A 25,832-nucleotide genomic window follows, 5' to 3' on the forward strand; every position below is an offset into this window, starting at 1 on the left:
TTTTATCTTTTATACAAATATATTACTGTTTATTTAAATAATCACAATTATCATCAAACGAACGACTATTTATTTCCTACTATACATTTAATTAAGTTTTTTATTTATTATTTATTATTTATAATTTATTACTTTTATACCATTGATTTTTTTTCATTATTTATTTTTTCTTTTTTTAAATTATCTCCATCTCTAAGCTCATTATTAACTTTGACTTTTAATTTTACTAGTTCTTCAGCAGTCGAATCAACTTTATCTGAACGATTGTTCCACGATTGTACATCAGAAGTACCCCAAATAGTATAGACAACCGCACTTATTGTTAAATTTACAGCGGCAATTATAAAAACTAGCCGCCATTGTTCAACAGTTTGCTAAATAAAAATAAGTTAATTTTTTTATTAATTTTAAATCTCATTGTCTCATATCCATTATAATTAATTAAATAACAAATCACAGTTTTATTGGATAAAAATTATTATTATTTTCTTGTTATTCGTTGTTATTAATTAACCGTCAAGAATTATGAATAAATTATGATAAATAAATCAGCTGTTTATCATTATCTTTAAGAAAATTTTTTAATATTGATTTATTATTTATTACAAAGAATTTTAATTGTAAAATTGTAGTTTTTTATTAACCAGTCAGTTGTAATGACAATAATATTTGTGTCTGAGGAAAGACTATATAAATCATGTTACTGTCATAATTATTTATTCATAATTCTTGACAATTAATTTTTAGTAATTGAGGTAATTTATGATTTATTAATTATTTATGTAAATTGAATTTAGTATAATTTAATCTAACAATTTTTTACTATTTATGTTAATTAGATTTGTTAAAAATATATATTAATTTATTTTATTTTGTCTTCAAGTACTTGATAAAGTTGGGAAACCGATGAAACGTTGTACAAAAATTAAAAACAAACATTAAATAATAAGAAAATAATTTTTATCCAATAAAACTGTGATTTGTTATTAATGAAAAAATGTTTTTAAAGTAATTACTAATTGATAAATTACCTTGTGATTTGTTAGAATACCAACGACTAATGGAGAAACAAAGCCAGATATGCCGGTAATGAGTCCGCAAAATCCTAACAAGACGCTCGCGAAATTAGGACTCAGGTCCACTAAATTCGCTAAGGTGCCGGCAGAAACCGCACCATTGACAGCCGTTCCTGTCATCATAAAAAATATTGCTAGTGTTGGTTGACATCCGCTGAAAGCTAGTCCGAGAGTCAGAATAGCTCCGCCACCGGTTGTTACCATGTTCGCTAACTTTCTGACGTTTTTCAGCGACAATTTTTTGGTTCGCAGCAACCAGTCGCTTAGAATCGAATAGAAATAAGAGACGAGCATTCTTAAAATATGTGGAAGTCCTGAAAATAATCCAGTCTGCAAACCAAAACTTAGTAAGTAAATTAATTTTTTTATGTAAATATAAAAAATTGAATACTAACGGCTTTTAAATTCCAGCCATGTACAAAATTAAAGTAAGACGGCGCCTGAGTCATGAAAGTTAGGAAACCCCATGCGCCGCCCCACTGGCCAATCACAGTGACCCAAAGTGGCCAAGACAATAAAATTTCGCTCCATGGAACTTTTTCACCAGAATTTTTTGTTTGAATTGTGCCCACGGTGTTCTCCAGTATGTACTTTTGCTCAGTTTGTGAAATTCTTGGATGAATTCTCGGCGAATCAAATATCAAAAAGTACCAAAATCCGTACCAACTTATGGCAATTAAAGAAGTCACATAAAAAGCTGCTTCCCAGTTTAATAAATTAATAATAAACGCACAAAGTGGGTAAGTAATAGCTGCTCCAACGGAACTACCTGCAAATTAATATACTTTTTTAAAAATAACTGATAGATTTTGACAATTTCAAATATTTTATTTGCCCAAAAATAATAACTACCCATATATGCACTGACAAATTTACTTCTTTCATTCTGCGGGATCCATTTAGCAGTCATGTCATGCATTGCCGGCCACATCACACCCTGAAAATACATATTTAATTAAATAATTAATTTGTTTATTTATTTACTAGGTTGTTCTGTGAAAATAATCACCGAAACCAGGCCTTGGAAAACTCTAACTGTTACCAGAGCATACAGATGGTAGTGAGTAACAAATGGAATAGATAACCCAAGTATTGCACTTATCAAATTTCCTAGACCAAACACCATTTTGGTTCCATAACGCCGGGCCAAAAGACCACCCGGTAATTGCGACAACCAGTGCAACCAATAGTAACCACCCAGAGCGAGACCTTGCTCATACTCATCCCAATCAAACAATTGTCCTATCTATAATGTCATCACATTAATTTTAAATTTGCACCAATTGTTACATCAAATTATCATTACAGTATATACATATTTAATAATAATATTTTTTGTACACGAACAAAAATGGAGATGAAAAATGTATGAATTTTCATTATGCTGTCGACCAAACTTGAAACCGGAAGTTGAGTCACCAAAAAATCATTACACTGAACTATAATTTCTATTATAGACAAATAATTTTCTATACAATTTATCAATAAGTTTTCAATGTATAATATTTTTTGTAGCACAGCATAATCATTTCTTGGTGACTCAACTTCCGGTTTCAAGTTTGGTCGGCAGCATTATAAAAATTCATAGTTTGTGTGATTTTTCGCCCATTTTTTTTCGGGAATTATCAGTGTAATTTACTACCGAAGAATTTGGAACAATGCTTGATGTTGAAAATATTGATGAGTTAATATTTGTGTCATTTTTCCAATTTCCTGTCGAAACAATATAAGGTGCTGAGCATTGTGCAACTGCTGCTGCTTTGGTACGTGGTATGATCATTGCAACTATAGCTAAATTCATATTTATTCTCAGCATATAATTTATTGCAAAACCACAAAATACTAATATCCAGAGAACGTCTCTGCATGACAGTAATTCTTTTCCTGTTTGAAAAATTTTATTAATTTATTTAAAAAATTACAAAAAAAAAAAAAACAATAATAAAAAAAGATATTTTTAGTAATTTTATCTAAATTGTTTTTTATATCTTTGTATTTAAATTGTGACGTTTAAAATCTCAATAGATAATGTTTAAAATTTATTGAATGTTTGGCAATGACGATGTCAAAGTTAATGTCGAGACAATGATAATTAAATTTTTAAAAATATTAACTTTTATTACTAATCAAACAGAGGTAGTATTTAATCATAAAGTTTTATCGTGTAAAAATAGTACGATATTTAAAAATAAAATAATGAGATAAAAATAGCGTATGAAAATAATATTTAATTTAAATTAAGAATTTGTATATTACTTTTAGGTGGGATTAATTTTTTTTTATTTGACCTGAATTTTTAAACTGTGACCCCATATACATATTGGCAGTCACAATTACCGTGAAGAGCCGGCTATCACAGTGATCTCATTGAATTGATTAGAGTGAAGGGCGCCTAAGCATCAATAATCCAGTGATAAATAGAAAATTATCCAAACATTACCACGAGGGGAGTCGGATATTCATGCGTATTTTTAGTACTTTGTAATCTAAATTATTATTTAATCGTGATATAAATATTATTACGACTGCTCTTACTGTGCAATTAATGCGCGCGCTTTTGTAAAAAAATAATTATTTACTTAAGTTATTTAACAAATTTATTTTTGGCGCCTTACAAGGTCAGTGACCGCTGTAATTACCTTACGAACAATTACTTTAATTAATATTTTCATTTTTTTTATCAATAAGATATTTATTTTGATAAAAGTTATTTATAATTTATAAATTATTTTTAAATAGACCTTACCCATTTTTTTTGTTTGTTTATTTACACAAACTCTATTTGTTTTTTATTTAATTAATCATTGCAATATTCAAAAATAAAGATGAAATTTTTTTGTTCAAATTAATTGGAGTTTTATCAAAAACACAGAGACATTATATTTTTTTTTTATTGCAAATTAATTAGTTAGTAAAAATGAATAAAAATAAATCAAAAAACTCAATTGAACAATAAAATTTGCAAATTTTTTGGTAAAGAGTGTCAATCACGGTGCTCTTGCTACGGTTACTGATCTGAGACTACTTGGATCCTGAACCGCTTCATTGAAACATATAAATTACATTTGATAAAACGTAATAAAAATGGGCTCATATATATGTATAAGTATCTATGTAACTATAACTAGTTATATATAAGTATATACATAAAAGTTTTTACAACAATATCAAAAGTAGTGTGATTTTTTACGATAGTTTATCACCCTCGTAATTTTAAAATAAACAACTGCTTTAAGTATTAACTCACGAATATTTCAAATTATCTTCTTTGATTAAACTATTAAAATTTTTTACTCAATAACAAATGTCTGATCAAAAATCTTTATTACTACTGTACTAATTAATGGATTTATAAATTATAATAATTTGGTAATTTTGTTATAATTAACACTACAGTGTAAGAGTATTATGAGCGGAAATATAAAATTTTCACCGTATGTAAATAACTTATTGTAAAAAATTATTGATAATACTGTTGTTACGTATACTGATAAAACAGTAGGTCTATTATTTGGATGATAAGAAACTTTGTTTTTTTAATCATATATATAATTAAGTATAATTATATATAATGCTGTGTAATTTATGTCTATGAAACAAACGATTTTTTTCGAACGCTCATCGCGCAAAAAATACAGAATATTTTGAAACGAAATTTGTACCGTAAACTTCTGCGTACTTCAAAGAAAGTTTTTGAAAATGTTTAGTGGAATCTATTGGAACTTTTGGATACGAGCGATAAATAGGTTTCAAAAGTACCATTGATTATAAAATACTATTGATGTATATGTGTATAATGAATGAATGAATTATTAGTGTACTTTATAAAATTGAATGGCTTACTATAAAAAATAATACAATTAACAATAATTATTAATTACTGAGGATGTTTTTGATTACTGCGTTTAAATTATCAATATCACAGTAAAAGTTTTCTCAATGACAGCTTTCCTCATCAATCATTACCATTGTGTGGTAATTGATAAATGAATCTTCTCTTTGCAGTAGATACTTCCGCAATAAATTTCATATTTTTTCATTCATATTCTTCTTAATCAAAATTTTTTCCATCATTCAATTTATTTATTTATTTATTCAACTGCTTTAACATCTAAAATTATCAATTCACAGATTATTTTGCAAGATAGTTTATCTCTATTTATTTATAATTTTAGTTGAGTAATTAAAGATGATTATTTCTTTACGACAATCAAGATGATTTTTTTTTAAATTCATAAATCGACCCAAGACCTCGATTATTCGTAGATGGAACACAATTTCTGAAGGTGACCTTGAAGACTGTCCACGTGGTAAGTTGATGCAAGACTCAATAGTTTGCCCTAAAAAATATATATACTGTACTTATAAATATATGACAACATATATAAAATTTATCATAACTTTCAAGCCGTCGAAAATAATTTTCTTTTTTTTATCCTTATCATTATTTATTATTTATTTAGTAATAAGTAAAACTCAATAATAACATCAATAAATAAACAAAATTTTGTTTTCGTAATTAGTAAATAAATTAAAATAGTATTTGATATAAATTATTCATTAGCTCTTACTTTTTATCAACTTGATGAAATTTATCAATTAAATTTTTTTTAATTTTATTTATTATTGAGCCCTTGGAAAAAAATTCAAAATAAATTTAAAAAAAATAAAATTACATATTTAAATGTTTTTTATTTAAAAATAAGGGTAATGATAGTGATATTACTGATATGTGTAATATTTAATTCACGTGATTGCAATTACCTCCACATACACTTTTTTTTTACAAGAGAAACGAGTGAAAATCAGACCAACGTAATTTCTTCAAGCCTTATGTGCAACCTTTTATATAATACATATAATTTGTTGTAAAAAAAAAATATTTAACATGCCTACGGTTACTCTTATGAAAATTAAATCCTGTAAAAAAATAAATATAAATAAATTTGTAATAAAATTAAAGCAAACACCAAATTAAGTTGGTAAATAAAAAAAAAGCAAGCTATCAATCCAAGGTAATAATTACAAGGTACTTATTAAAAATATATTTATGGAAAAATTTAGATTTTAGTTTGACGTAAACACGTGAAATAAAATATTTATGGTGGGGAAAGAGTTAATTAATGCGATACATTCCACCAAACCATTCAGTCTTTACTCAAACGTTGACCAGACGGTTTAAATAATTGTATGTTTTTTTATTTATTCATTTTAAATAAATAAAATTTACTATTCATTATCTCTGTACTTATTTTCTTGTGTTCATTTGATACAAATACTCATTTTTTCTACTATTCGTAGTCTGAATTATTTGAAAAAAATTTTTTTCTGAGTAAGAAAAGCTAAAGATAAATTTCTGAATAAAATTTTGATAAGATGCCAAGTGGTAAAACGAGAGTTGCAATAATTGGAGGTGGAGTTGCTGGATTAATTGTCGCACGACATGTGTCTGCAAGAGCGAAAGATTATACTCTTACCCTATTTGAACAAACTGATAAAGTTGGAGGTACTTGGGTTTATACAAATGAAACTGAAGTTGATAAAAATGGTCTTCCTGTACATAGCAGTATGTACAAAAATCTTAGGTACTTTTTTTTTTTTTTAATTATGGTACCACGTAAACGCTAATCAATTATTTAATCGAAATATTGAGTCTTTTTTTTCTATACACTGTAAAAAATTTGCGGCGTGAATATAAAATTTTAATATTTTAGAACAAATTTGCCAAAAGAAATAATGCAGATCCCAGATTTTCCTTTTAAAGATGAAGATGGACCATCATTTGTACATCACTCCGTTATTCGTCAATATTTACAAGACTATACTCAACATTTTAATCTCTATCCTTATATAAAAGTAATTTCGTCAATTTTTACATATGAAATATCTAAATATCATAATTTTATGCTAATTTTAAAATTGTTTAGTTCAATACTCTAGTTGAACATGTGGAACCAGTAACGTCAGACGGACAGACCACTTGGCTGATTACTTACAAAAATATGACGACACAAGAACAAACAACCAAGACATTTGATGTTGTAGTACTTTGCAATGGTCATTACACCGTTGGTAATATTCCTAAAATAAAGGGGAGCGATACGTTCACTGGTAGTTGCATTCACAGTCACCAGTATCGAATCCCAGATAAATACAAAGGAAGAAAAGTTTGCATCCTCGGAGCTTCTTGGTCTGGGATTGATATTGCTATTGAAGTTGCTAAATATGCTGATAAGGTAATTTATATTTATATTTTTTCTGTAAAAAATTTGGAGAGTGAACGCAGATTAAATGCGGAGTAGGTGACTGTGAATTTATTTAATTTTCTTAGAGTTAAACTTGGAGTTAAACTCCGATTTACTCCAAATTTTTTACAGAGTAATTATTTATTTAAATAATAAATAAAAATAATTTAAAAGGTATACTTGAGTCATAATTTACCGGAAGGACTGAACGCCAAGATGTCTGATAATGTTGAACAAAGAGCAGGTATTGAATTCATCAATCGCAATACTTTTTACTTTAGAGATGGAACATCTGCTGAAATTGATGACTTCATTTATTGCACTGGTAACATACAAATAATTTTCTAAATATATAATATGAAAAATGTATTTCTAAGACTTAGGAAAATGATTTTCAGGCTACAAGTTTACGTACCCGTTTATGTCTGACAAAGTCTCAATAAAAACTGACGACAATCATGTTGAGCCAATTTACAAACATCTTGTCCATGCTGAAGTACCGAATTTATTTTTTATGGGGTTGCCGGGAATCGTTATACCCTTTCCGATGTTTCATATACAATCGCAGTATATTCTAAAGATTCTTGACGGAGATATTAAATTACCTTCTGCTGAAAAAATGCGGCTGGATTATGAGAATGAGAAGAAAATTCTTCTCCAACAAGGAATACCTGTAAGGCTTTTTTAATTTATAATCTATGGGTAGTAAATTTACATACAAGTAAATATTGTTTTTATTTTCAGATAAGACATATTGTTAAAATGAAAGAACGTCAGTGGGGTTATTATGACGAAATTGCAACAGCAGCAAATGTTGCATCATTTCCACCGGTTATTAAAAAAATTTACGATCACTCAAATGCTATGCGAGAATTAGATTTTATGAGCTACAAAAATTATCAATACAGAATTATTGATAAAGAGAATTTCACTGTTGATTACTGTAAACCGTGTTGAGGTTTTACATTTAAATAATAATTATAATGATGTGCATTTATTTACGAGACTAAAATAATTATTTTGTTTTAATTTTTTAACTTTTTTATACTTGTTGATAATTATGAGAAATTTTGAAAAAAGAAAATAATTAGAGGATTAATTCAAAAGTAAAATTTATATGTACTTAATATATATATATATATTTAACATGTATCTATTTTTTTATACTGTCAATAAAGTATTAACGAAAAATTAATTTAATTTAATTATTAATTAAAAATAACTGTTAGAAATAATAAGTAAAAAAAAATCGAGATTCAAATTAGAAAGTTTAGAAAAGTTTGTAACCAAAAATTCTATAAAATTATGATCTATAGGTAGCAGACATTCAAAAATTTATATTTTAAATAAAAGAGTAAAATACTAATGTGAAGAAAATTATCAAAGTGAATTTGAAAAAAAATTAGTATGCATTTTTGAAAATTTATTCTACTGAAGAGCGACTCGTCAATAAAAATACTAGAATTGACAGATGTCTGCTACTTTCAGCATTTTGATATTTTTTGTGTATTTTCTCAGGTTTTTTTAAATTCAAAATATGATAATTAAATAAAATTAGGCATCAATAATTGGTACGTCATTAATTAAGTCCAGGGAATAATTTGGCGCCAATTGATTCATTCGGCATGCGCAGTAGTCCCTAGTAACCAAATGAATATGACTCAAACTTGTTTGTCAACAAAAGATTATTATTATAATTTAAATGAATAAATAATTAAATAAAATGGTGATTAATTGATACTGTGATAAAAGATAAATGAAAATTAAAAATAATAAAATATAAAAAATAAATAATAAATAAGCATGAGTAAAACAAGTGATAAAGACAAAATAATTTTGACTCCTGACAGTGAGAGTTCATCAGATAAATTATTAAAAAATAAAAAAGACAGCAATAATCAAGTTTTAAATGACGATGATGAACGATCCCAACCTTCGTATCAAATCAGTCCTCAACTTCTTGACAAGTCAGTATTTTTATCAATTATTTGAAGTTTTATTTAAATAAACATAACCTAGATGATGGTTTAGTTGATTATAAAAAAAAAAAATTATTATTTCTGCAGGTTCAAACCGCAAGTAGTAAAAGAAATAATTCACGATGTATTGCATGATCAATTATCAACAAAAGTTTACAGTGTCCACGATGCTAATAAGTGGGGTAAAGAAATATCGGATATTATTAAAAATAAAGTTAAAGGTAATTTTTAAAAATATTTTTTACGTCTAAATGTTTTATTAAAATAATTGTTCGCTAAAGCAATAAAACTATCAACTGGATTTAAATTTCAGAATTGAAATTTAAAGAGTACAAATATGTCGTCAATGTCGTGCTGGGAGAACAAAGAGGTGCTGGAGTTAAAATAGGCACCAGGTGTCTGTGGGATGCCGAAGCTGATGATTATGCTCATGGGAATTTCATTAATGTGCGTACAATTATTTTTTTTTTTTATTAAATTTTATTCCCAGGCTTGAAAACTGATAAATGTTATTTGGTTTTATTTTTTTTCTAGGAATCATTATTTTGTGTTGTTTGCGTGTACGCGGTATTTCTTTACTAGTAACTTACTTTATAATTTAATAGTTCAGTTATAGTTTTTAATTATTTATTTAATTTATACTTATGTCAGTTAATCAACCAGCAATCTGCTAAATTTATATTGAATATATTATAAATTTAATTGATTATTGAATAATTTACTTATTAATAAATTTTAATTGTTATTGTAATTGAAGCTCATCGCAAAAAATGTTATCACCCTGCCTAAAACATTAATTTTCATAATTTTATGGTCATTAAATTTGTAGAATGACACCAGTACATAATAGAAACAAATATAAGTTACATGAACTCGAAATTTTTAATTTTTTTTATTTATTTCTATTTGCGCGGTAAATTTAAATATTTGAAAAAATAATTATTAAAAATTGAAGAAAACTAAAAATCGTACTTTGAAATAAAATGGCGGCAGAATATGATATTAAAATTATTTAAAAAATTAAAAAAAAAACACGTAAGTGTTTGAACAAACCTTGGTGGAGAAATAATATGCAGAAGGGTGTCCTAATACACTTGGAGATTTGAAATAAATTGCTCCAAGTGTATTGCAGCTAAACAAACGTCACTTAACTGCTATTTCCCACCAGACGATGCCAGATGATTTTGCTCAGGAACCAGGAAGTCAGCATCAGCCATCAGCAACACTTGACACTTAACAACACCACATACACTTTGCACAATTTAAATTTTACAAAAATTGCACATTTTAATTAAACAATGACTATGAGCAACAAATTTAATGGATAATTACACGACGTAACTGCAATACTGTCTTTCAATTCAAACGTAAAGAAGGATCTGGACTACTACTGAAGTTGTCGATGATACTGACTGCCGCTATCGAACCGCCAGTTGATACACAGCAATCGATTTTTTGCGATTATTCGACTACCCCCACTCGAGAAAAAAATTGAAAATCAAATACAGCGACGCGCAGTAGCGCCAACCGCGCGAAATTTCAAAACTGAAATTTAACCATTTTATTAAAAATAATTAGAAATCGTTAAAAGTTTCTATTCAATTGTAATTAAAACTAAACAAGTGAATGCTAGTTTTAGTGTGAATTTATTTTAATAAAGAATTAATTAAATGTCAGTTAAATACATTTTGAAATAAAAAAATGTCTGATGTCGAAGCAAGTAAATCTAATGATAATAATCTAGAAGTATTTGCCACAAATCAAGAACTAATTGAAAGAGTAACCCAAGAAATTCATTCACCATGGAAATGGATCCCTATTATCTTGTATTTGATATCTGCAATGCTAGGATATGCTGCATCTATTTTATTTTATTTATTTTGGGTAACGTGAATAAAATACTCACTAAGAATTTAAATATTTTATTAATTATTTATCTCATATAACTCAGGAACATGTTTATGGAGGTAATTGTCCACTATGGGCTTCAGTAGAGCCTCCAGTGCACCTTAGAAGTATGAGAAGCATGGACGGTTCATTAGTGAATGGCAACAATAATATTAATGAAGACTTTAATGATGATTGGAGAACTAAAGTAATAATAACATTCCTGCACAAGGGACATTGTCAATATTTTCATTTTATTTGTTTATGTTCATGTTCATTTGGTATTATTTGGTGCATGTTATTTGCTAAATGCGCTTCAGGAATGTATGTCCGTCTGACTATTCCTCAATTTTTTGAACAACTTATCTATTCATCAATTATTTTAATTATTCATTCAAAGATTTGGAGCTCAATGGCTGATACTACCGCCAGTTTTAATATTTCAAATTATTTTTACAATTGTAATTTATCTATCCGTTTATGATTATTATCATGGATATGACAGCATGACTGCAGGTTTAAAAATAATTGCTGCCAGATATATGAATCTCACTGATTTACTTAAATTTACCAAGTAAACAAAATTTATTATTTAATTTATTACTTATTTATTAGCATTCAATTTAAAAAACTAAAATATTTTCAGTGATTGTGAATTAGTAAGTTATTACTTAGAAATCTATAAATTTGACTCTAATAATTTATGTGATGCTCAAACAAATTTGGAGGTAGTTAAAAAAAAAATTAATTATTACTTTATTATATTAATTTATAATTTTATAGACTTGCTTCTTTAACACGAAATAACTTTTTATTTCAGTTTACGATTACGGTGATGGCTTGGAGCTGGGTAGCAGGTTTGTCCTTCTTGATACTCCGTATCATTGTCGTAAATGACTTCAGGCTGCTAAAAACAGTAGTTTACAAAGTTCATCAGAGTAAAATCTCACTAAATGAAAATGAAACTCTTGAGGAAATTGATTTTATACGATCTGATACTCAAGCGAGAAGAAAGAATCGTAAAAAGTCTAAGAAATTGACATTTTTGTTTGCTCAAACATAAATAATGAAAATAATAATATTTATTAACAAATTTATTAAAGATTTTAATTTATTATCACTCATGTCTATGTCTCATCACTCTCTTGTAAATTTTTAATCCCAGATCTAAGTCTCGCGTATTCAATCCCCCGATCTGATATTTCTTTAACCAGCTCCGGATTCATGGAGAAAAAATTCCGCTGCAATAATAAAATTTTTTTTCTTTTCGCTTCTTTTTCCCGTCTCAGTTTATTAAATTCATCTTGTAATTTATTTTTACTACATTCTAACTCTTTGAACTCTTTTTTAAATATTTCCAAGTCATCATCTAGGCTACTGGACTGTTCTTTGACTTGTGATAACATCTAACAATTTTTCTTTATCAATTATTTTCATTAAAAATAAAAACAAATATTGCACAATTACTTACGTTAATGGTTGACACACATTTATCATGATGTTTATCTATTTTTCTTTCTCGTTTATGTAAAATTTCCACATTTGAATTTTTAATCATAGATAAATTTTCATACTCCGTCACAGTGTAACCTTCACCTAGAAAATTTACTCTACAAAGCCGATCATTTATTTTTTTATAAGCAATTTTCAGTTTAAATAAAACAATCCGTGTGTCTTTTAAATTTTCCATACGGCTCTGAATTTTATTCAACAGCCTGCTGATTTTTTTATTAACGTACGACAATTTATTTTCTTTTTTCTTCAAACACTCGCCGATTTCAAAAAGGCGGGCTCGGAATTCTTGAAACGATTTATCAAATTCTTTTTGCCGCGCGTCATACAAATTTTTGAAATCTTCAGTGACGTCAATCAAAGTTTTATTACTACTCTCTAAAGAAATTTTGACAACTTCGAATTCATTTAAAACAGCTTCGTACCTACAGCAAGACTAATTTTGTAATTAAAGGATATTTATTTTCAAATTACTTTACCTATGGTCGGAATGAATCGTTGAAAATATTATTGATTTTTCAAAATAATTAACAAACTTATTTTTTTTCAAAAAATCACGAGACTTTTTATGAAGGAAACTATTCTTCCATCTTAAATACTTGCGTTCTTCCCACAATTTTTTTATCTGATCAATTACATTTAATCTCTCTTCACTAACTAATGACTCGTGTCTCTGTTTCTCATCTTCTTCAACTTTTCCATCATCTTCCGACTTAAAACTATCAGATTTTTTTTCAAAATCCTCATCAATAATTTCTTTACTTCCCAAAGAATCAAAATTATTTCCATTCATTTCTTCTTCTCCATCTTCAACTTCTGAGCCACTCGATTTTTTTTCTAAATTATTATCATTTTCTGTTTTTAAAAATTCAAAATCACTTTTACTTTTTTCCTTTTCGTCATAATAAAAATTTGAATTAAATAAATTATTATCAGACGCAGTCAAACTTTCAATTTCTTCGTCGCTATGTTCAAAATTAAAATCCAAGTCTTCTAAAGAACTGTCAGATTTAACAGACACATACGATCGAAAAGTAGACATTGCTCTCGATTAATTAATTATTTATCAAATAAATAATTTAAAAAAGTAACTCCTTATAAAAATTAAACATAATCCATAAAATAATTGAAAAAAAAATAATCTGAAGTTGCTCAGCGTACAACAAAATAAAAATAAATAACAACTGTTCAGGTTTTACTTAGCGAAGAAAAAACTTCAACAACTCAAATTTATTACAAATTCAAAACAAAATATTTTATTAATTTTTTTATTTAATTAATTATCTATTAATTCAAATAAATTTCTTTCTTCAATAATTATAACGAAAAAAATTTTTATTTTCTATTATTTATTAAAAATAATCTTTTACATTCAAAACAAAATTAGTGAGAAAATCTAGTAGCCATGTTGGCTTTGCGATATATATTTTTACCTCGCAAAACAAGTTCCTGACATGGAGATTTATGAGTGTCTTCAGTAGGTTCATCATCAGCGGCGCGCAATTGAATTAAGAACATGCGTCTAGGTCTGTTAGAAAGGTTTAGATACGATCCATGAAGAGTCAAATAAGTAAAAACAATAATTTCTCCTTTCTTAGCACTAACTGGCGTGGCCTTGGACAGAGGAAATCGCTCGGGATCGACGTAATGATAGGCTTCATTTTTTTCATCAATTACTTTGTGCGGTGGCAGTGGTCCCAGCTTATGGCTACCAGGATAAATGGCCAGTCCACCGTTTTCTGGAGTGGTGTCGTCAAGATGAATGAAGATTGCCAACATCGTGTGTTTTTTGTGCGGGAAGTAAGGATAGTCTTGATGCATCAAATAAGGCGCTCCTTTTTCCGGTGGTTTGATATGAGCTTTGGTATGATGCAGAACAATGTCCTTAGTATCCATGATGTCTTCCATTGCGTCCAATAAATTAGAATTCATTATCACCCGGGTAAAGACTGCGCTGTGCATTTGAAGATTATGAATAGACTTCACCTAAAATATTAATCATTTATAATTAATAAAAGTAATTTTCAATACACTGTAAAAAATTAGGAGTGATAACGGATTTTCTTTAAATTCGAATTCACTCCGTCACTGAGAGTTCCAGAGTTTTAGAAAAAATCTCTCCGTATACGGAGTAAATAGGGAATTTATTTTTTTAGCGGAGAGATTTCAGAGTCATCTGGAATTTATTTGAATCTGCTTTCACTTCGAACCAGAGTTTCGATATTAAAATACTCTCCTTCAGAGTGAATTTTACTCCAAGGGGATCAGGTAAATAAACAGTCATCCGTTCTACATTTACTCCGGAGTCACTCCGCTATTTTTTTACAGTGTATAGATACTTACCGTGACATTTCTATTGCCAGATAAATTTTTCATGTCATTTCCAACCCAAGCTGATTCCAAACCTTCCAGATCTTCGCGTCTCTTACGCTCGAATAGTTCATCGTACTCAGTAGAAAATTCTTCGATTTCTTTTTCCGTAAATACATTCGTAAGTTTAACAAATCCATTGTCTTGCCAGCACTTTTTCTGCTCCGGAGTTATAAACTTTAATTTAGTCATTTTTAATTATCAAGTATTAATTGGACTGATAAAATTGTTTATCACAAATTCACTGCAAGTCGAGTTACTGATCAGAGCTGAGATGATCAAGCTCTTTATTATTAATTCTCCCACTTATAAATATATATTTTTAAATAAAATATAAGTTGGTGGAAAAGTTGGATGTTACGATAACCAAACGTAAGTCGGATACTAAAAAAATCGTTTATTTTTATCAATATTGACATTCGACCCTTAATATTTAATTTATTACAATCAAATATGTATTTAAAAAAAATCAAGATAAAAACTTTTGCTGCAAGTCTATTACATATACATTATATAATATGTTGGTAATCAATCGTTTTTTAATTTGATATTTTATAATTTTATCGTAAATATTTTTAAAAATATACTTAAATATTTTATTCATTAATCTTAAATTATTATTAATTATTGGTCTTAATACTAAACTGTTCAAGTGTATAATAAAAATATTAAAATATCAAACAGTCTTTTTAAAATAATAAAATTTAAAAATTGTGTCTAATTTTATTTATGTAAAAATGGATAATTGTCATCGTAAAAATTTAAATCCTTTAACAAATTCTTTCGACTGGTACCAAAAATAAGAAGCTTCTGCTTCTATGCAATCTCTTCTATCAATTTTTTCTACATCATCAGAATCTACATTATTCTCAAGCTGATCGTGATAAATTCTCACTAAACTAAGACACTTGCAGTCTAGTATAAAATCATCATCGTGATACAGTTTGACAGTGAAACAGGACCCCGAATGTGCTGGCAAATTGTACTGAGGTTTTGGTAAAAAATAATCAGACTTATTATTAGTATCACTTTTTTGTATCAATACGAATGTGTTTGTCAGACCAAGAGGAACTGTCATTGCTTCTTGGAACTCTGGACACTCAACTAGAGATCTGGAAAAAATTTATCAAATAATTAATAAACCTTTAAGTTCCAATGCTGGTAATTATGAAAAATCTAGTGAGTAACTCAGGATAAAATACGATTTAAGACCACGGGTGATGTCAGCCGACTTCACCCTGGTCTAAAATCTTCTTGTTTGATCCCTTATCACACAATATACTATAAAATAATAATTACTTCATGAGAGTAAGAAGAGGTTTCCTAAAAGAATGTTGATGCTCTGCGTGTTTTTTGCTGCTTAAAATAACACGGGGTAACTCAAGTTTTAAAGAAAACTTTGGTGATACTGTGGTAGCACCGATTATCACAACAACTTCCTTAATATCACAACCAGATAAATGCAACTGTGACGACAATTGAAATGTCATGTTGTCCAGAGTATTAAATAATGTCTTGTTATTATTGAAACTCTTGTCTGTTGGTTTTATTCTCGCTTGAAGCTGCATCAGAGTGTCAAATGAGAATGGTATCTGCTGTTTTTGAAACAATACATATTTTATAAGTTCAATAATTATTTTAGAACAGGATTCACTTGTCAGTGGTTCTTCCAGTTTAACAGCAATCGCAGCTTCCTTTTGTTTATTTCTCGATACCATTTTTTAAATTTATTTACTTTAATGTTTTTTAATTAACTGGGTTGTCATAACCTCCTTACTCTGATACCGGGTTTGTTGAGGTTTATAATTGTATTTTTTACAGTTGATTTATTTTTTATGTTTATTTTTGATAAATGAGTTGATAAAACTTGTCTATTATATACAGAACTCATTAATTAGGTGATAGTAGTAACTTTTAAATTATTATAATTTATTATACGAAACAACAACAATAATTTACGATAAAATCATTAAAATAGATGGCACTAAGTTCATAAACCTCTTGATTTTATTATTTAAAATTTTTTAATACGCATGCGTTAATCACAGCCACGTTTTTCCATGTGCGAAATACTTGCGTGTTTATTTTTTTAATATTTTAAATATTTCTGTGATATTCTACCGCCATTTTGTCTTAATTCACCATTTTTAATTTTTCTCCAATTTCTAATAATTTATTTTCTAAATATTTAAATTTACCGCGCAAGTAATAAGAATAATTAATAAATTGTTGATGAAAATAAAAAATTTCGAGTATACTTTTTAGTATAATTAATATAATCATTGATATATATAAATTTTAATAGATTTATTTAAAATAAATTTTGAAATTTCGCGCCGTTGACGCTACTGTGCGTCGCTGTAGTCGGCGTTCAAATTTTTGCTAGAGTGGGGACAATCGAATGAATCGCAAAATCGATTGCTGTGTATCAACTGGCGGTTCGATAGCGGCAGTCAGTATCATCGACAACTTCAGTAGTAGTCCAGATCCTTCTTTACGTTTGAATTGAAAGACAGTATTGCAGTTACGTCGTGTAATTATCCATTAAATTTGTTGCTCATAGTCATTGTTTAATTAAAATGTGCAATTTTTGTAAAATTTAAATTGTGCAAAGTGTATGTGGTGTTGTTAAGTGTCAAGTGTTGCTGATGGCTGATGCTGACTTCCTGGTTCCTGAGCAAAATCATCTGGCATCGTCTGGTGGGAAATAGCAGTTAAGTGACGTTTGTTTAGCTGCAATACACTTGGAGCAATTTATTTCAAATCTCCAAGTGTATTAGGACACCCTTCTGCATATTATTTCTCCACCAAGGTTTGTTCAAACACTTACGTGTTTTTTTTTTAATTTTTTTAATATCATACTCTGCCGCCATTTTATTTCAAAGTACGATTTTTAGTTTTCTTTAATTTTTAATAATTATTTTTTCAAATATTTAAATTTACCGCGCAAATAATAGAAATAAATAAAAAGGGTTAATTCTACAGCTGCTTCTGCTTGCAGCGCATTTCGAAATGCACCCTATATGATACTGAAATTAGCCGACGTCTAATAATTTTTTGATTTTTTTAAAAACGACAAATTATAAAAAAAAAAATTCAAAAAATTGCACAGTTTTTTTTAGTTTTCTACATGTGCATATTTTTAATTTTTTTTTTTTTATTGATATGTTGGAAAAAAAAATCAAAAAGCTTTTAATTGTCTGCCACTTCCACCCTGATAACACGAGTTGATTGAGAAAAAGTTGGTCATTCATTAGTTTCCGACCAACTTGACGACAAGTTGTCGACAACTTCAGCTTTTGCAACTTTTGGCTACAAGTTACCGCCAACTTTCTCAGAAAGTTGGCGGCAGTATGGAGCCGCAACTGGAATGCAAGTTTCTGAGGAAATTGAAAGTAAACTTACCGTCAACTTATGATCACCAACTTTTGCAAGCAACTTTTGCCACCAACTTTCTCAGAAAGTGATCGTCAACTTTTTGGATATACAACTTTTGCCACCAACTTTCTCAGAAAATGTCCATCAACTATTGGAGGTACCAACTGTTGGCGATCAACTTGGTTCCAGTTGCGGCTGCAAGTTTCTCGTCAGTTTCTCGCCAACTTGGCTATCAGGGCAGGATCATAATTTTATAGTACACGAAATTTTTATTATCGATACTCGTTAAGTGAGATAGTGATAAAAAATATTTACCTTGCAAGTTTACAAAAAATATTTAAAGAATTCACATGTGGAATCTCATTGTTTTCATATAAAAAAGTTTAACTAAAAATAATATGAATCAACAACGAGCAGTTATAAGTAAATAATTAAGTATTCTAACAACGAATAATGATATCTATTTAAAAATAATAAAATTTTAAAGTAAAAAGTATCTGTAAAAATGGAAACATGGAGTCTTAAGTTATATTCATGGTTAAGTGACATAAATTCAACATTCTCATTATTCAAAATTCACAAGAAAATTTTGAATAATTATTTACTGCAAGCAAATAATTTTCCCATCACCGTAATATTATTATGGATTATTTTGTATACAATTTACACTAAGTGCCTTCACGTAAGTATTCAAAAATATTTACTAGACTAGATTTATTTTTTAAATTTTTAATGACGTAATTTATTTATTTATAAATTCATTATTTAACAGTAAATATATACGATAGATATTATTAATATTATTGATTACAGCTCCTGCTTAGACGAATGCAATACCCACTAGTAGCACGCAGAAGAATAATTGATGGAATTTGGACAATTGGTTTTGCCTTCAGCAGTCTATTTTACCTTAAATTATTAGTACCTGAATCACTGGATCCAATTTGCCTTTTAAAAAGACCTAGATATCTTGAGCTAGGATTTATTTTACATAAAAGTTATTATTTACATCGTGGAGTTGTAGAAATTTTAACTCACAACTCCTGGTTACAAGGAATTATTAATTTATTATTTTGTGCTATCATTCATAATTCCTCTGAACAAAAGTAATTATTTACTTCATTTATTTATGAGAATTATAGGTATTTTAGTGGTGAAAGTTATTTAGTTAGAGTTGTATACATCATCTTGATGTCATTTGCGCTGTCGGTCCATTTAAGATTTTTTTTTTTAATTTTATCTTCTGATTATCATCCGACTTCATTCCTGAGGCTCTTTCGAAGTAAAATAATAGAAAATATTGGAGGAATAAAATTTTTCAAGTTCTAGAACAATGCCAGACCCATGTGTCTGGAAAGTGTTTGGGCATCTCGTCCCCTTTCTGGGTAAACGTAACTAAATTTTTTTCATAATTAAAATTATGAGTGGAAATTCCTTAGTACTGCTATCGCGTAAAAAAGATTCAAATTTTAATAATTATTACAGAATGTTCGAGAGACTTTTGAATTCTAATATTTCAATTAACGCACGTGCAACAGAATAGATGTTTTGACCAATTTCTGAAAAAATTATAATTTTCCAGTTACGAGATTGGACCAGAAAGAGGACGATCCGCTCTGTCCATCGGATATTTTTATTTTCATTTTACCTTCCGATTATCCGACTTCATTTCTGAGCTCGAAAACGGCGGGAAGTTTTAGGAGGCTCACAAAATCAGCCGTTTTTCAGATTTTCTTTTTATTAATCCGCCAGTAGAACTAAATAAAAAAAAAGCTTGTATTTGAATTAAAAAAATTTTTATTTGCAACAACACGCAGTCTTGCAACACACTTCGATATAAATTATCAGTCCATGTACTAATAAATAAAATTTTATTATATTTTTCTTTAGATCATTTGATATTGTAATTAAAGTACTGGTCTGTAAATCAACTTTGACAGTAATTATAAATTTCTGTCGTATTATATCGAGTGTTAAAAATATTAAACGCCGTCTGCTAATCGTTAAATCCTTGCTTGTAATTCATTTTTTTAATTGGTACGTAATTATTTATATTAATAATAATAAAAAAACAACAATTCTACAGATTAATCGATTTATTTTTAATTACAGGATATATGTAAATTATATTATTATACCAGAATCAAAATTATGGAACTCCAAAGGTTTAAAAAACGACTGGTTCACATTAATTTGCTTATGGGTCTGGTTATTTTTAGAATTATTTAACGAAGTAAGGATATTTTTATTTACAATAAATTATTAACTCATCAACAATCGGGGACTTGAAACCATATTTAAAATTTTATTTATTAACTTATAAATTTCTTAGTAATTATATAATATATACAATAGTGCTGTTATATTTTTTATTAATTAATTAATTTTATAGATGGATAATATCAGATTGGCCTCTAATAATTCTAGTCATAAAATAGAAGCTTATTTATTTCCTCCACCGACACCTGAAATGATTGAAATTAAAAACATATGTAAAAAATTGCGCGAGCGTTCTTCGAATCAAGATTATGATCTCACTAATGATAAAAAGAAAGCAGAACTTTGGCAAACACTCTGCTGTAAGTACATCAACAAAGCAAATAGGTAAAAATTTATTTTTATTTTTTTTCGGCTCTAAATAAAAAATCTAAAGACAATAAACCAGCAATAATTAAAATTTTATTTTAAAACAGGTGCGATGACTCTAAAAAAAAAAGCTAAAAGAATGCGAGAAGCAAAAACCAAAGCTTTGAATTTAGACACATAATTATTAATAAGTGTTTTAAATTTAAAATTATATTATAAAACCCAAAATATTAAAGTACTTTTATATAAAATAATAAATGATTATTTTATTTATTAATAAAATTTTAAAACATAATTACAAAAATTAAGTTTATTCATCAATTTATCGATATACACGTGTTATGTAGAAAGTTTTTCATTAATCTTTACACGATTTATTTTATTTTTATTTCATTCAATGAGGCATCGCGCCAATTGCTTTTTAATTTAAAATTCTCATTTTTTTTTTTTTTAAATTTTTTTACTACAACCTACAAGACAATCGAATTGCAGTCGGCTGGATGCCCCAGAAATGTATTATTATTATTATTATTATTATTATTTTAAATTATACCATCAGGTATATTTATTTATTATAATAATATATATTTTTAAATAATTATGGGGCAGGTTTTTTAGAAACACTATTTTACAACGGTACTTAATGAACCTCATTTTAAATTGTAACATATTATTTTATTTTTTGTTACGATCACTATTGAATATGAAACTCTTCGTTGGATTATTTATTGATTTATTTATATATTATTCAATATTTAATATTTATTATTATATTATTTCTTACAGACCGTATCGTTGCACAGAATCGAAATCCGTTTTTTTAAAATCCCACTTGCCCTCAAAGGAGATACCAAATTGATAATCAATTTCCGGCAATATATATATTTATATAATAGCTTCTCTCTAATCAATCATTAATCGAACGTTAAACTGCGACGATACAAATACAACAACTCTAATTTCAAACCCATTTGTCCAAGATACATTTACATTCAGCTATGGCAGTTAATAAAGAACATATTATTAATATGAGCGAGTGATTACTTTTTTATTTTTTTTTTTTTAAATCCGCATAAGTTTTGAGCAAACATAACTATCGCGGTAAACTAGCTAGCAAGCAGCTGTAAGCGATGAATTTAAATTTTTAATAATATTTATAATTTATTATACACTTTATTATTTTATTAAATTAATGTGATAAATAATATTTATGAGGCTAATATTATAGATTCGATGATATTTTACTTTTTAATATTTATATTTATATTTATATATTTCTTTATTTTCGTTCTTTGGGAGTTTCGGCGTGAACACGTTTTGTAACGACTTTATTTTTTATTTTGATGTTAATTCACTTAGATATGTTGTTACACGCGCACGAAAAAAAAAAAACTAAATTTTATAATAAATTATTCGTATCCGATTGAATATTTAATATTTTATTTGAATTTTAAATGAAATTATTTTAAATTTATAATTCAAACAAATAGTGAATAATAAAATATATATACATATTTTTATAGAAAATATATTTAAATTATACAAACAAAATTTATTCATCAGTAAATTAATTAAATTTTTTTTTTTATTAATCAGCCGTTTTTTATAATTAATAAAAAAAAATTAAAATATTAATTATCGGAACAAAAAAAAAAAAAATAAAAAAAAACTAATCCCGCATTTAATAAGTCGATAATATTATTTTTCTACTCACTAAAAATGATGTTTTATTATTTTAAATGGAAATCTTATCGCTTCTAATAAATATTTCTTGTACAATAGGAGGTTTTATTACATTTAAAATGATTAACAATTAATTTATAATTATTATTGGTTTTTTAGTTAGTGGAAGTGTAAAAATTTTACGAAAAAGAAATTTAAAAATGGACCGGATTAAATATCTTCATCAGTATATTTTATTTAAAATTAATACTTAATTACTTTTATTAATTAGACGCGATCTCATTAAATACAATCGCTGTTTATAATTAATAATTAATTAATTAATAATGTCGCATTGCTAATGGAAGGGAATAATGCTTGATTACTCATTAATTATTATTTATTAATATCAATATTAATATTTATATTTATGTCATATCAATTTCATTTTAATAACTATCACTGTGCTTATTTATGTTAAACATTTAATTGCTTTCTTAGTTTAATTTCTTACATATACATATTAATATAATTATCTATATAAATTTATATATTTTTTCATACATTCACACATTTAATATCAATTATTCACCCTCTTTATAACCAAATAAACATTTAAATATTTAATTATTCACAAAATTTAATAATTAATACAACAAATACATTCACATAATGCCGGATTTATTTTTTTTTTCTCTATACCAGTATCGAGACTTAAAGTTTCAGAGTCCACAGCCATTCGAACGTTCAAATTCCCGCCTTGTTTTGAGGGAGGAAAGTCGTTTTTTTTTTTTTTTTTTATGAGATTACGAATGATAGAAGTCTGCACATGCGCTATTCTCTCTACAATCAGAGGCAAAAATTTAAACTTTCTGGTGCAGATTTGGTGAAAAAACCTTCGGCTCGAATAGGCGATTATACATGTGAGTCAGAATGTCCTATTTTTCTTCCTAGTTGTGTAATTTACTAATAGTGTATGCGTAAATTGTAAATGTCTTCAGTCAACGGGCAGAAAAAAACTGATTTTGTCTCTTGAGAAGAAACAAAATAATATTACCGCCGCTGACCGAAAGCATTTATGACAATTTACGTTAACGCTCATAGTTGATCACACCCTTGTTTTTAAATTAACTTGTTGTTGACTGGCGTTGACACTGAAACTTTAAGTTCCAATGCAGGTAATCATAAAAAATATTGTGTGTATGGTTGGATTAGCGAGACTGCTTGTCGGATATTTTCGGATTTTTACCCCCACCATGAAGGCGCATGCCTTAGGTATCAAATTTAAATAGAGGGGGTAAAAACCGAAAATATCCAGAACGCAGTCGCTAGTCCAACTATAACAGAATGAAACACGATTTCAGACTGCGGATGATGTCAGCCAACTTCACCCTGGTACGGAATCGTTTTGTTTCATCCCCTGTCACACAATATACTATTTATTCACCTGACAACTCTAACGCGTTAATATTCAATACAATCTCTATTATTTTTTATTATCAATCAATTTAATAAAATAAATATGTATAAAATTCACATTTAAATAGATATTTTTTCATAAACGGAGATTTAAATCCATAAATAACTGCTATATATCAATATATATATGTATATTTTTTTTATTACAATTTCCGATAAATAAATTACAATAACGTAATATACGATCCATTTATCACAAACACACTCTTCCCCATTAAAATCTATTATTTTATTTTTTTTATGTATATAATATATATTCATATTTATATTTATTTATATTTATGTAATAATAACCACATTATTATTCAGTGGCAATGAAACAAATTAATTTGCAAATGTTTTCATTTTTTTTACTCTTATTACAAACATATATGAGCAATAAAATTTGGGTCGTTTTTTTATTTAAATATTTAAAGCCCGGACCCGTTTGTTTAGATTTTTTTTTTTATTTTTTTTTTTTTTCCACGTCTCTATATAAATACAGACGTAGAAATTTAGAATTTCTGTGTAGAATTTTAATTAGATACACAACACGCTGTATCTTTTTATTAATTCACGTTTTTTTTTTTTTTTTATTATTCTTCATTAAAATTTTTTTTTTAATCAAAATATTGTATGGCCCCTTCAAATGACAGGCTCGATGTAACGTTTGTGAAACGATTTTATCTTAGTACTTCTTCCTGAGTCTGCAACATGCGAAATAACTCCCAGTTCTTCTTCTACTATCATCATCACCATCATCATCATCATCATCATGATCATTATCATGATCGGTCTATTAATTTCCGAAAACTGTCGTTTAATTAATTCTATCATTATGCTTACGAGTCACGTTTTTCGTTTAATACCATCGACTTATCTAAAGACAAACGCCGGCTAATCCTGGCGTAGCTGTTGGGAACACGTTGAAGATTTAATGGAAACTATTATACTTAAGGGTGATATTTTAAAATAAATGAATTTATTAATTACCCAGCTTGATGTTTGTAATCCTCCACTCGTTACGTTGTTTTATGTTTGTATTTTTATTTTATTTTTTATATTTTTTTAAAAATAAACTTGTGATCGACATAAGACGCAGCCGATTAATGAGTCTTGTCGCTTTGCTCATTCGATTGTAACCGGTAAGACTAACAGATGAAATTTCATCGGCAGTCTTGGTACATTAATTACCGAACCAATTTAAAATGGAATAATTTATTTTTGTTATGTTTTCTTCTAATTAATAACTTGAGTCTTACAAAACACCAAACGTTACTCAGAGGGTTGTAACGATGTGCGGTTTGGCAGTGGTTGATGCTATTTCTGATAGTCTAACATCGATGGGTATGCGATCGTCGTATAAAGTTGGTGCTTGTAAAATAATACCAGCAGTGCCTACAACAACCGCTAGTGTAAATATCCATAAGAATAATCTGTCTAAAACCATTGCTACGTATTTCCAATCTTCTTTTACCTGTTTAAAAATAAATAAATATATTTATTTTATAAATAGTTCATTACACACCTAGGAGGGAAATTTCTACCTTCCTCCGTGGTGTGAATACGATTTTTCACCAGATCTGCAATTGAGAGTTCAAATTTTTGTGTCAAGACTAACGTATGCGCTAATTTTTATTATTTATTTTCTTATAAAAAAAGAACGACTCTTCCCTCTA

At 27.6% G+C, this 25,832-nt stretch overlaps 8 protein-coding genes across 12 annotated transcripts in view; 4 read left to right on the forward strand and 4 right to left on the reverse strand.

The window, feature by feature from the left end:
- Positions 1-38: 38 nt before the first annotated feature.
- On the reverse strand, positions 39-5,996 carry LOC103572448 (sialin). Of its 2 annotated transcripts, XM_053741043.1 has the most exons (9): positions 5,841-5,996; positions 5,282-5,416; positions 4,958-5,187; positions 2,719-2,960; positions 2,086-2,322; positions 1,929-2,013; positions 1,472-1,845; positions 1,032-1,406; positions 39-374 (listed from the first exon to the last, which is right to left on the reverse strand). In XM_053741043.1, the coding sequence occupies exons 4-9, from the start codon at positions 2,890-2,892 to the stop codon at positions 135-137; spliced, it is 1,485 nt and encodes a 494-aa protein (XP_053597018.1). In that variant the 5' UTR covers positions 2,893-2,960; positions 4,958-5,187; positions 5,282-5,416; positions 5,841-5,996; the 3' UTR covers positions 39-134. The 2 variants fall into 2 exon arrangements, with proteins under 2 accessions (XP_053597018.1, XP_014298536.2); XM_014443050.2 differs by lacking the exons at positions 4,958-5,187; positions 5,282-5,416; positions 5,841-5,996 and adding an exon at positions 3,823-4,072.
- Positions 5,997-6,452: 456 nt separating this feature from the next.
- LOC103572356 (uncharacterized) lies at positions 6,453-8,278 on the forward strand. Its single transcript, XM_008550937.1, has 6 exons — positions 6,453-6,661; positions 6,791-6,932; positions 7,004-7,312; positions 7,496-7,646; positions 7,720-7,994; positions 8,066-8,278. Exons 1-6 carry the CDS (start codon positions 6,453-6,455, stop codon positions 8,276-8,278), a joined length of 1,299 nt encoding a protein of 432 aa, XP_008549159.1.
- Positions 8,279-8,966: 688 nt separating this feature from the next.
- Positions 8,967-10,164, forward strand: LOC103572357 (dynein light chain Tctex-type protein 2B). The gene is made up of 4 exons (XM_008550938.2): positions 8,967-9,288; positions 9,388-9,521; positions 9,614-9,747; positions 9,835-10,164. Exons 1-4 carry the CDS (start codon positions 9,125-9,127, stop codon positions 9,880-9,882), a joined length of 480 nt encoding a protein of 159 aa, XP_008549160.1. The 5' UTR covers positions 8,967-9,124; the 3' UTR covers positions 9,883-10,164.
- Positions 10,165-10,995: 831 nt separating this feature from the next.
- Positions 10,996-12,250, forward strand: LOC106693804 (uncharacterized). Its single transcript, XM_053741585.1, has 5 exons — positions 10,996-11,184; positions 11,252-11,395; positions 11,580-11,761; positions 11,834-11,915; positions 12,008-12,250. Exons 1-5 carry the CDS (start codon positions 11,002-11,004, stop codon positions 12,248-12,250), a joined length of 834 nt encoding a protein of 277 aa, XP_053597560.1. The 5' UTR covers positions 10,996-11,001.
- Positions 12,251-14,032: 1,782 nt separating this feature from the next.
- LOC103572359 (probable alpha-ketoglutarate-dependent hypophosphite dioxygenase) lies at positions 14,033-15,486 on the reverse strand. Its single transcript, XM_008550939.2, has 2 exons — positions 15,043-15,486; positions 14,033-14,685 (listed from the first exon to the last, which is right to left on the reverse strand). Exons 1-2 carry the CDS (start codon positions 15,259-15,261, stop codon positions 14,083-14,085), a joined length of 822 nt encoding a protein of 273 aa, XP_008549161.1. The 5' UTR covers positions 15,262-15,486; the 3' UTR covers positions 14,033-14,082.
- Positions 15,487-15,697: 211 nt separating this feature from the next.
- LOC103572360 (uncharacterized) lies at positions 15,698-17,184 on the reverse strand. The gene is made up of 2 exons (XM_008550940.2): positions 16,369-17,184; positions 15,698-16,181 (listed from the first exon to the last, which is right to left on the reverse strand). The coding sequence occupies exons 1-2, from the start codon at positions 16,785-16,787 to the stop codon at positions 15,818-15,820; spliced, it is 783 nt and encodes a 260-aa protein (XP_008549162.1). The 5' UTR covers positions 16,788-17,184; the 3' UTR covers positions 15,698-15,817.
- A 1,605-nt stretch (positions 17,185-18,789) lies between these two features.
- Positions 18,790-21,287, forward strand: LOC103572361 (uncharacterized). 2 transcript variants are annotated; one of them, XM_008550942.3, is made up of 6 exons: positions 18,790-19,129; positions 19,261-19,553; positions 20,338-20,484; positions 20,560-20,680; positions 20,840-21,051; positions 21,141-21,287. In XM_008550942.3, the coding sequence occupies exons 1-6, from the start codon at positions 18,953-18,955 to the stop codon at positions 21,166-21,168; spliced, it is 978 nt and encodes a 325-aa protein (XP_008549164.1). In that variant the 5' UTR covers positions 18,790-18,952; the 3' UTR covers positions 21,169-21,287. The 2 variants fall into 2 exon arrangements, with proteins under 2 accessions (XP_008549164.1, XP_008549163.1); XM_008550941.3 differs by having other exon boundaries at positions 20,840-21,026.
- Positions 21,288-24,760: 3,473 nt separating this feature from the next.
- LOC103572363 (acetylcholine receptor subunit alpha-like) overlaps positions 24,761-25,832 on the reverse strand; it is a 48,231-nt gene continuing 47,159 nt past the window's right edge. For all 3 annotated transcript variants that reach the window (XM_008550945.2, XM_008550944.2, XM_008550946.2), the window contains one exon: positions 24,761-25,630. In XM_008550945.2, the coding sequence (XP_008549167.1) occupies positions 25,433-25,630 (198 nt within the window). In that variant the 3' untranslated portion in view covers positions 24,761-25,432. The remainder of the gene's footprint in view (positions 25,631-25,832) is intronic.

Source organism: Microplitis demolitor, chromosome 8 (assembly GCF_026212275.2).
Source record: "Microplitis demolitor isolate Queensland-Clemson2020A chromosome 8, iyMicDemo2.1a, whole genome shotgun sequence".
Lineage (NCBI taxonomy): Eukaryota > Metazoa > Arthropoda > Insecta > Hymenoptera > Braconidae > Microplitis > Microplitis demolitor.

Excerpts from the sequence above, each read along its gene's own strand:
- LOC103572448 (XM_014443050.2), bottom strand. Across the intron at positions 2,323-2,718 it reads GCATTGTTCCAAATTCTTCG|ATAGGACAATTGTTTGATTG; the intron begins GTAGTAAATTAC and ends ATGACATTATAG. Across the intron at positions 375-1,031 it reads GTATTCTAACAAATCACAAG|CAAACTGTTGAACAATGGCG; the intron begins GTAATTTATCAA and ends ATTTTTATTTAG.
- LOC103572356 (XM_008550937.1), top strand. The coding sequence starts at position 6,453 with ATGCCAAGTGGTAAAACGAGAGTTGCAATAATTGGAGGTGGAGTTGCT. Across the intron at positions 7,313-7,495 it reads TTGCTAAATATGCTGATAAG|GTATACTTGAGTCATAATTT; the intron begins GTAATTTATATT and ends ATAATTTAAAAG. Across the intron at positions 7,995-8,065 it reads TTCTCCAACAAGGAATACCT|ATAAGACATATTGTTAAAAT; the intron begins GTAAGGCTTTTT and ends TTTTATTTTCAG.
- LOC103572357 (XM_008550938.2), top strand. The coding sequence starts at position 9,125 with ATGAGTAAAACAAGTGATAAAGACAAAATAATTTTGACTCCTGACAGT. Across the intron at positions 9,289-9,387 it reads AGTCCTCAACTTCTTGACAA|GTTCAAACCGCAAGTAGTAA; the intron begins GTCAGTATTTTT and ends TTATTTCTGCAG. Across the intron at positions 9,748-9,834 it reads CTCATGGGAATTTCATTAAT|GAATCATTATTTTGTGTTGT; the intron begins GTGCGTACAATT and ends TTTTTTTTCTAG.
- LOC106693804 (XM_053741585.1), top strand. The coding sequence starts at position 11,002 with ATGTCTGATGTCGAAGCAAGTAAATCTAATGATAATAATCTAGAAGTA. Across the intron at positions 11,185-11,251 it reads TTTTATTTTATTTATTTTGG|GAACATGTTTATGGAGGTAA; the intron begins GTAACGTGAATA and ends CATATAACTCAG. Across the intron at positions 11,916-12,007 it reads ATGCTCAAACAAATTTGGAG|TTTACGATTACGGTGATGGC; the intron begins GTAGTTAAAAAA and ends TTTTTATTTCAG.
- LOC103572359 (XM_008550939.2), bottom strand. The coding sequence starts at position 15,261 with ATGACTAAATTAAAGTTTATAACTCCGGAGCAGAAAAAGTGCTGGCAA. Across the intron at positions 14,686-15,042 it reads CTGGCAATAGAAATGTCACG|GTGAAGTCTATTCATAATCT; the intron begins GTAAGTATCTAT and ends TTAATATTTTAG.
- LOC103572360 (XM_008550940.2), bottom strand. The coding sequence starts at position 16,787 with ATGGTATCGAGAAATAAACAAAAGGAAGCTGCGATTGCTGTTAAACTG. Across the intron at positions 16,182-16,368 it reads CCTCTTCTTACTCTCATGAA|ATCTCTAGTTGAGTGTCCAG; the intron begins GTAATTATTATT and ends AATTTTTTCCAG.
- LOC103572361 (XM_008550941.3), top strand. The coding sequence starts at position 18,953 with ATGGAAACATGGAGTCTTAAGTTATATTCATGGTTAAGTGACATAAAT. Across the intron at positions 19,554-20,337 it reads CATAATTCCTCTGAACAAAA|ATCATTTGATATTGTAATTA; the intron begins GTAATTATTTAC and ends ATTTTTCTTTAG. Across the intron at positions 20,485-20,559 it reads GTAATTCATTTTTTTAATTG|GATATATGTAAATTATATTA; the intron begins GTACGTAATTAT and ends TTTTAATTACAG.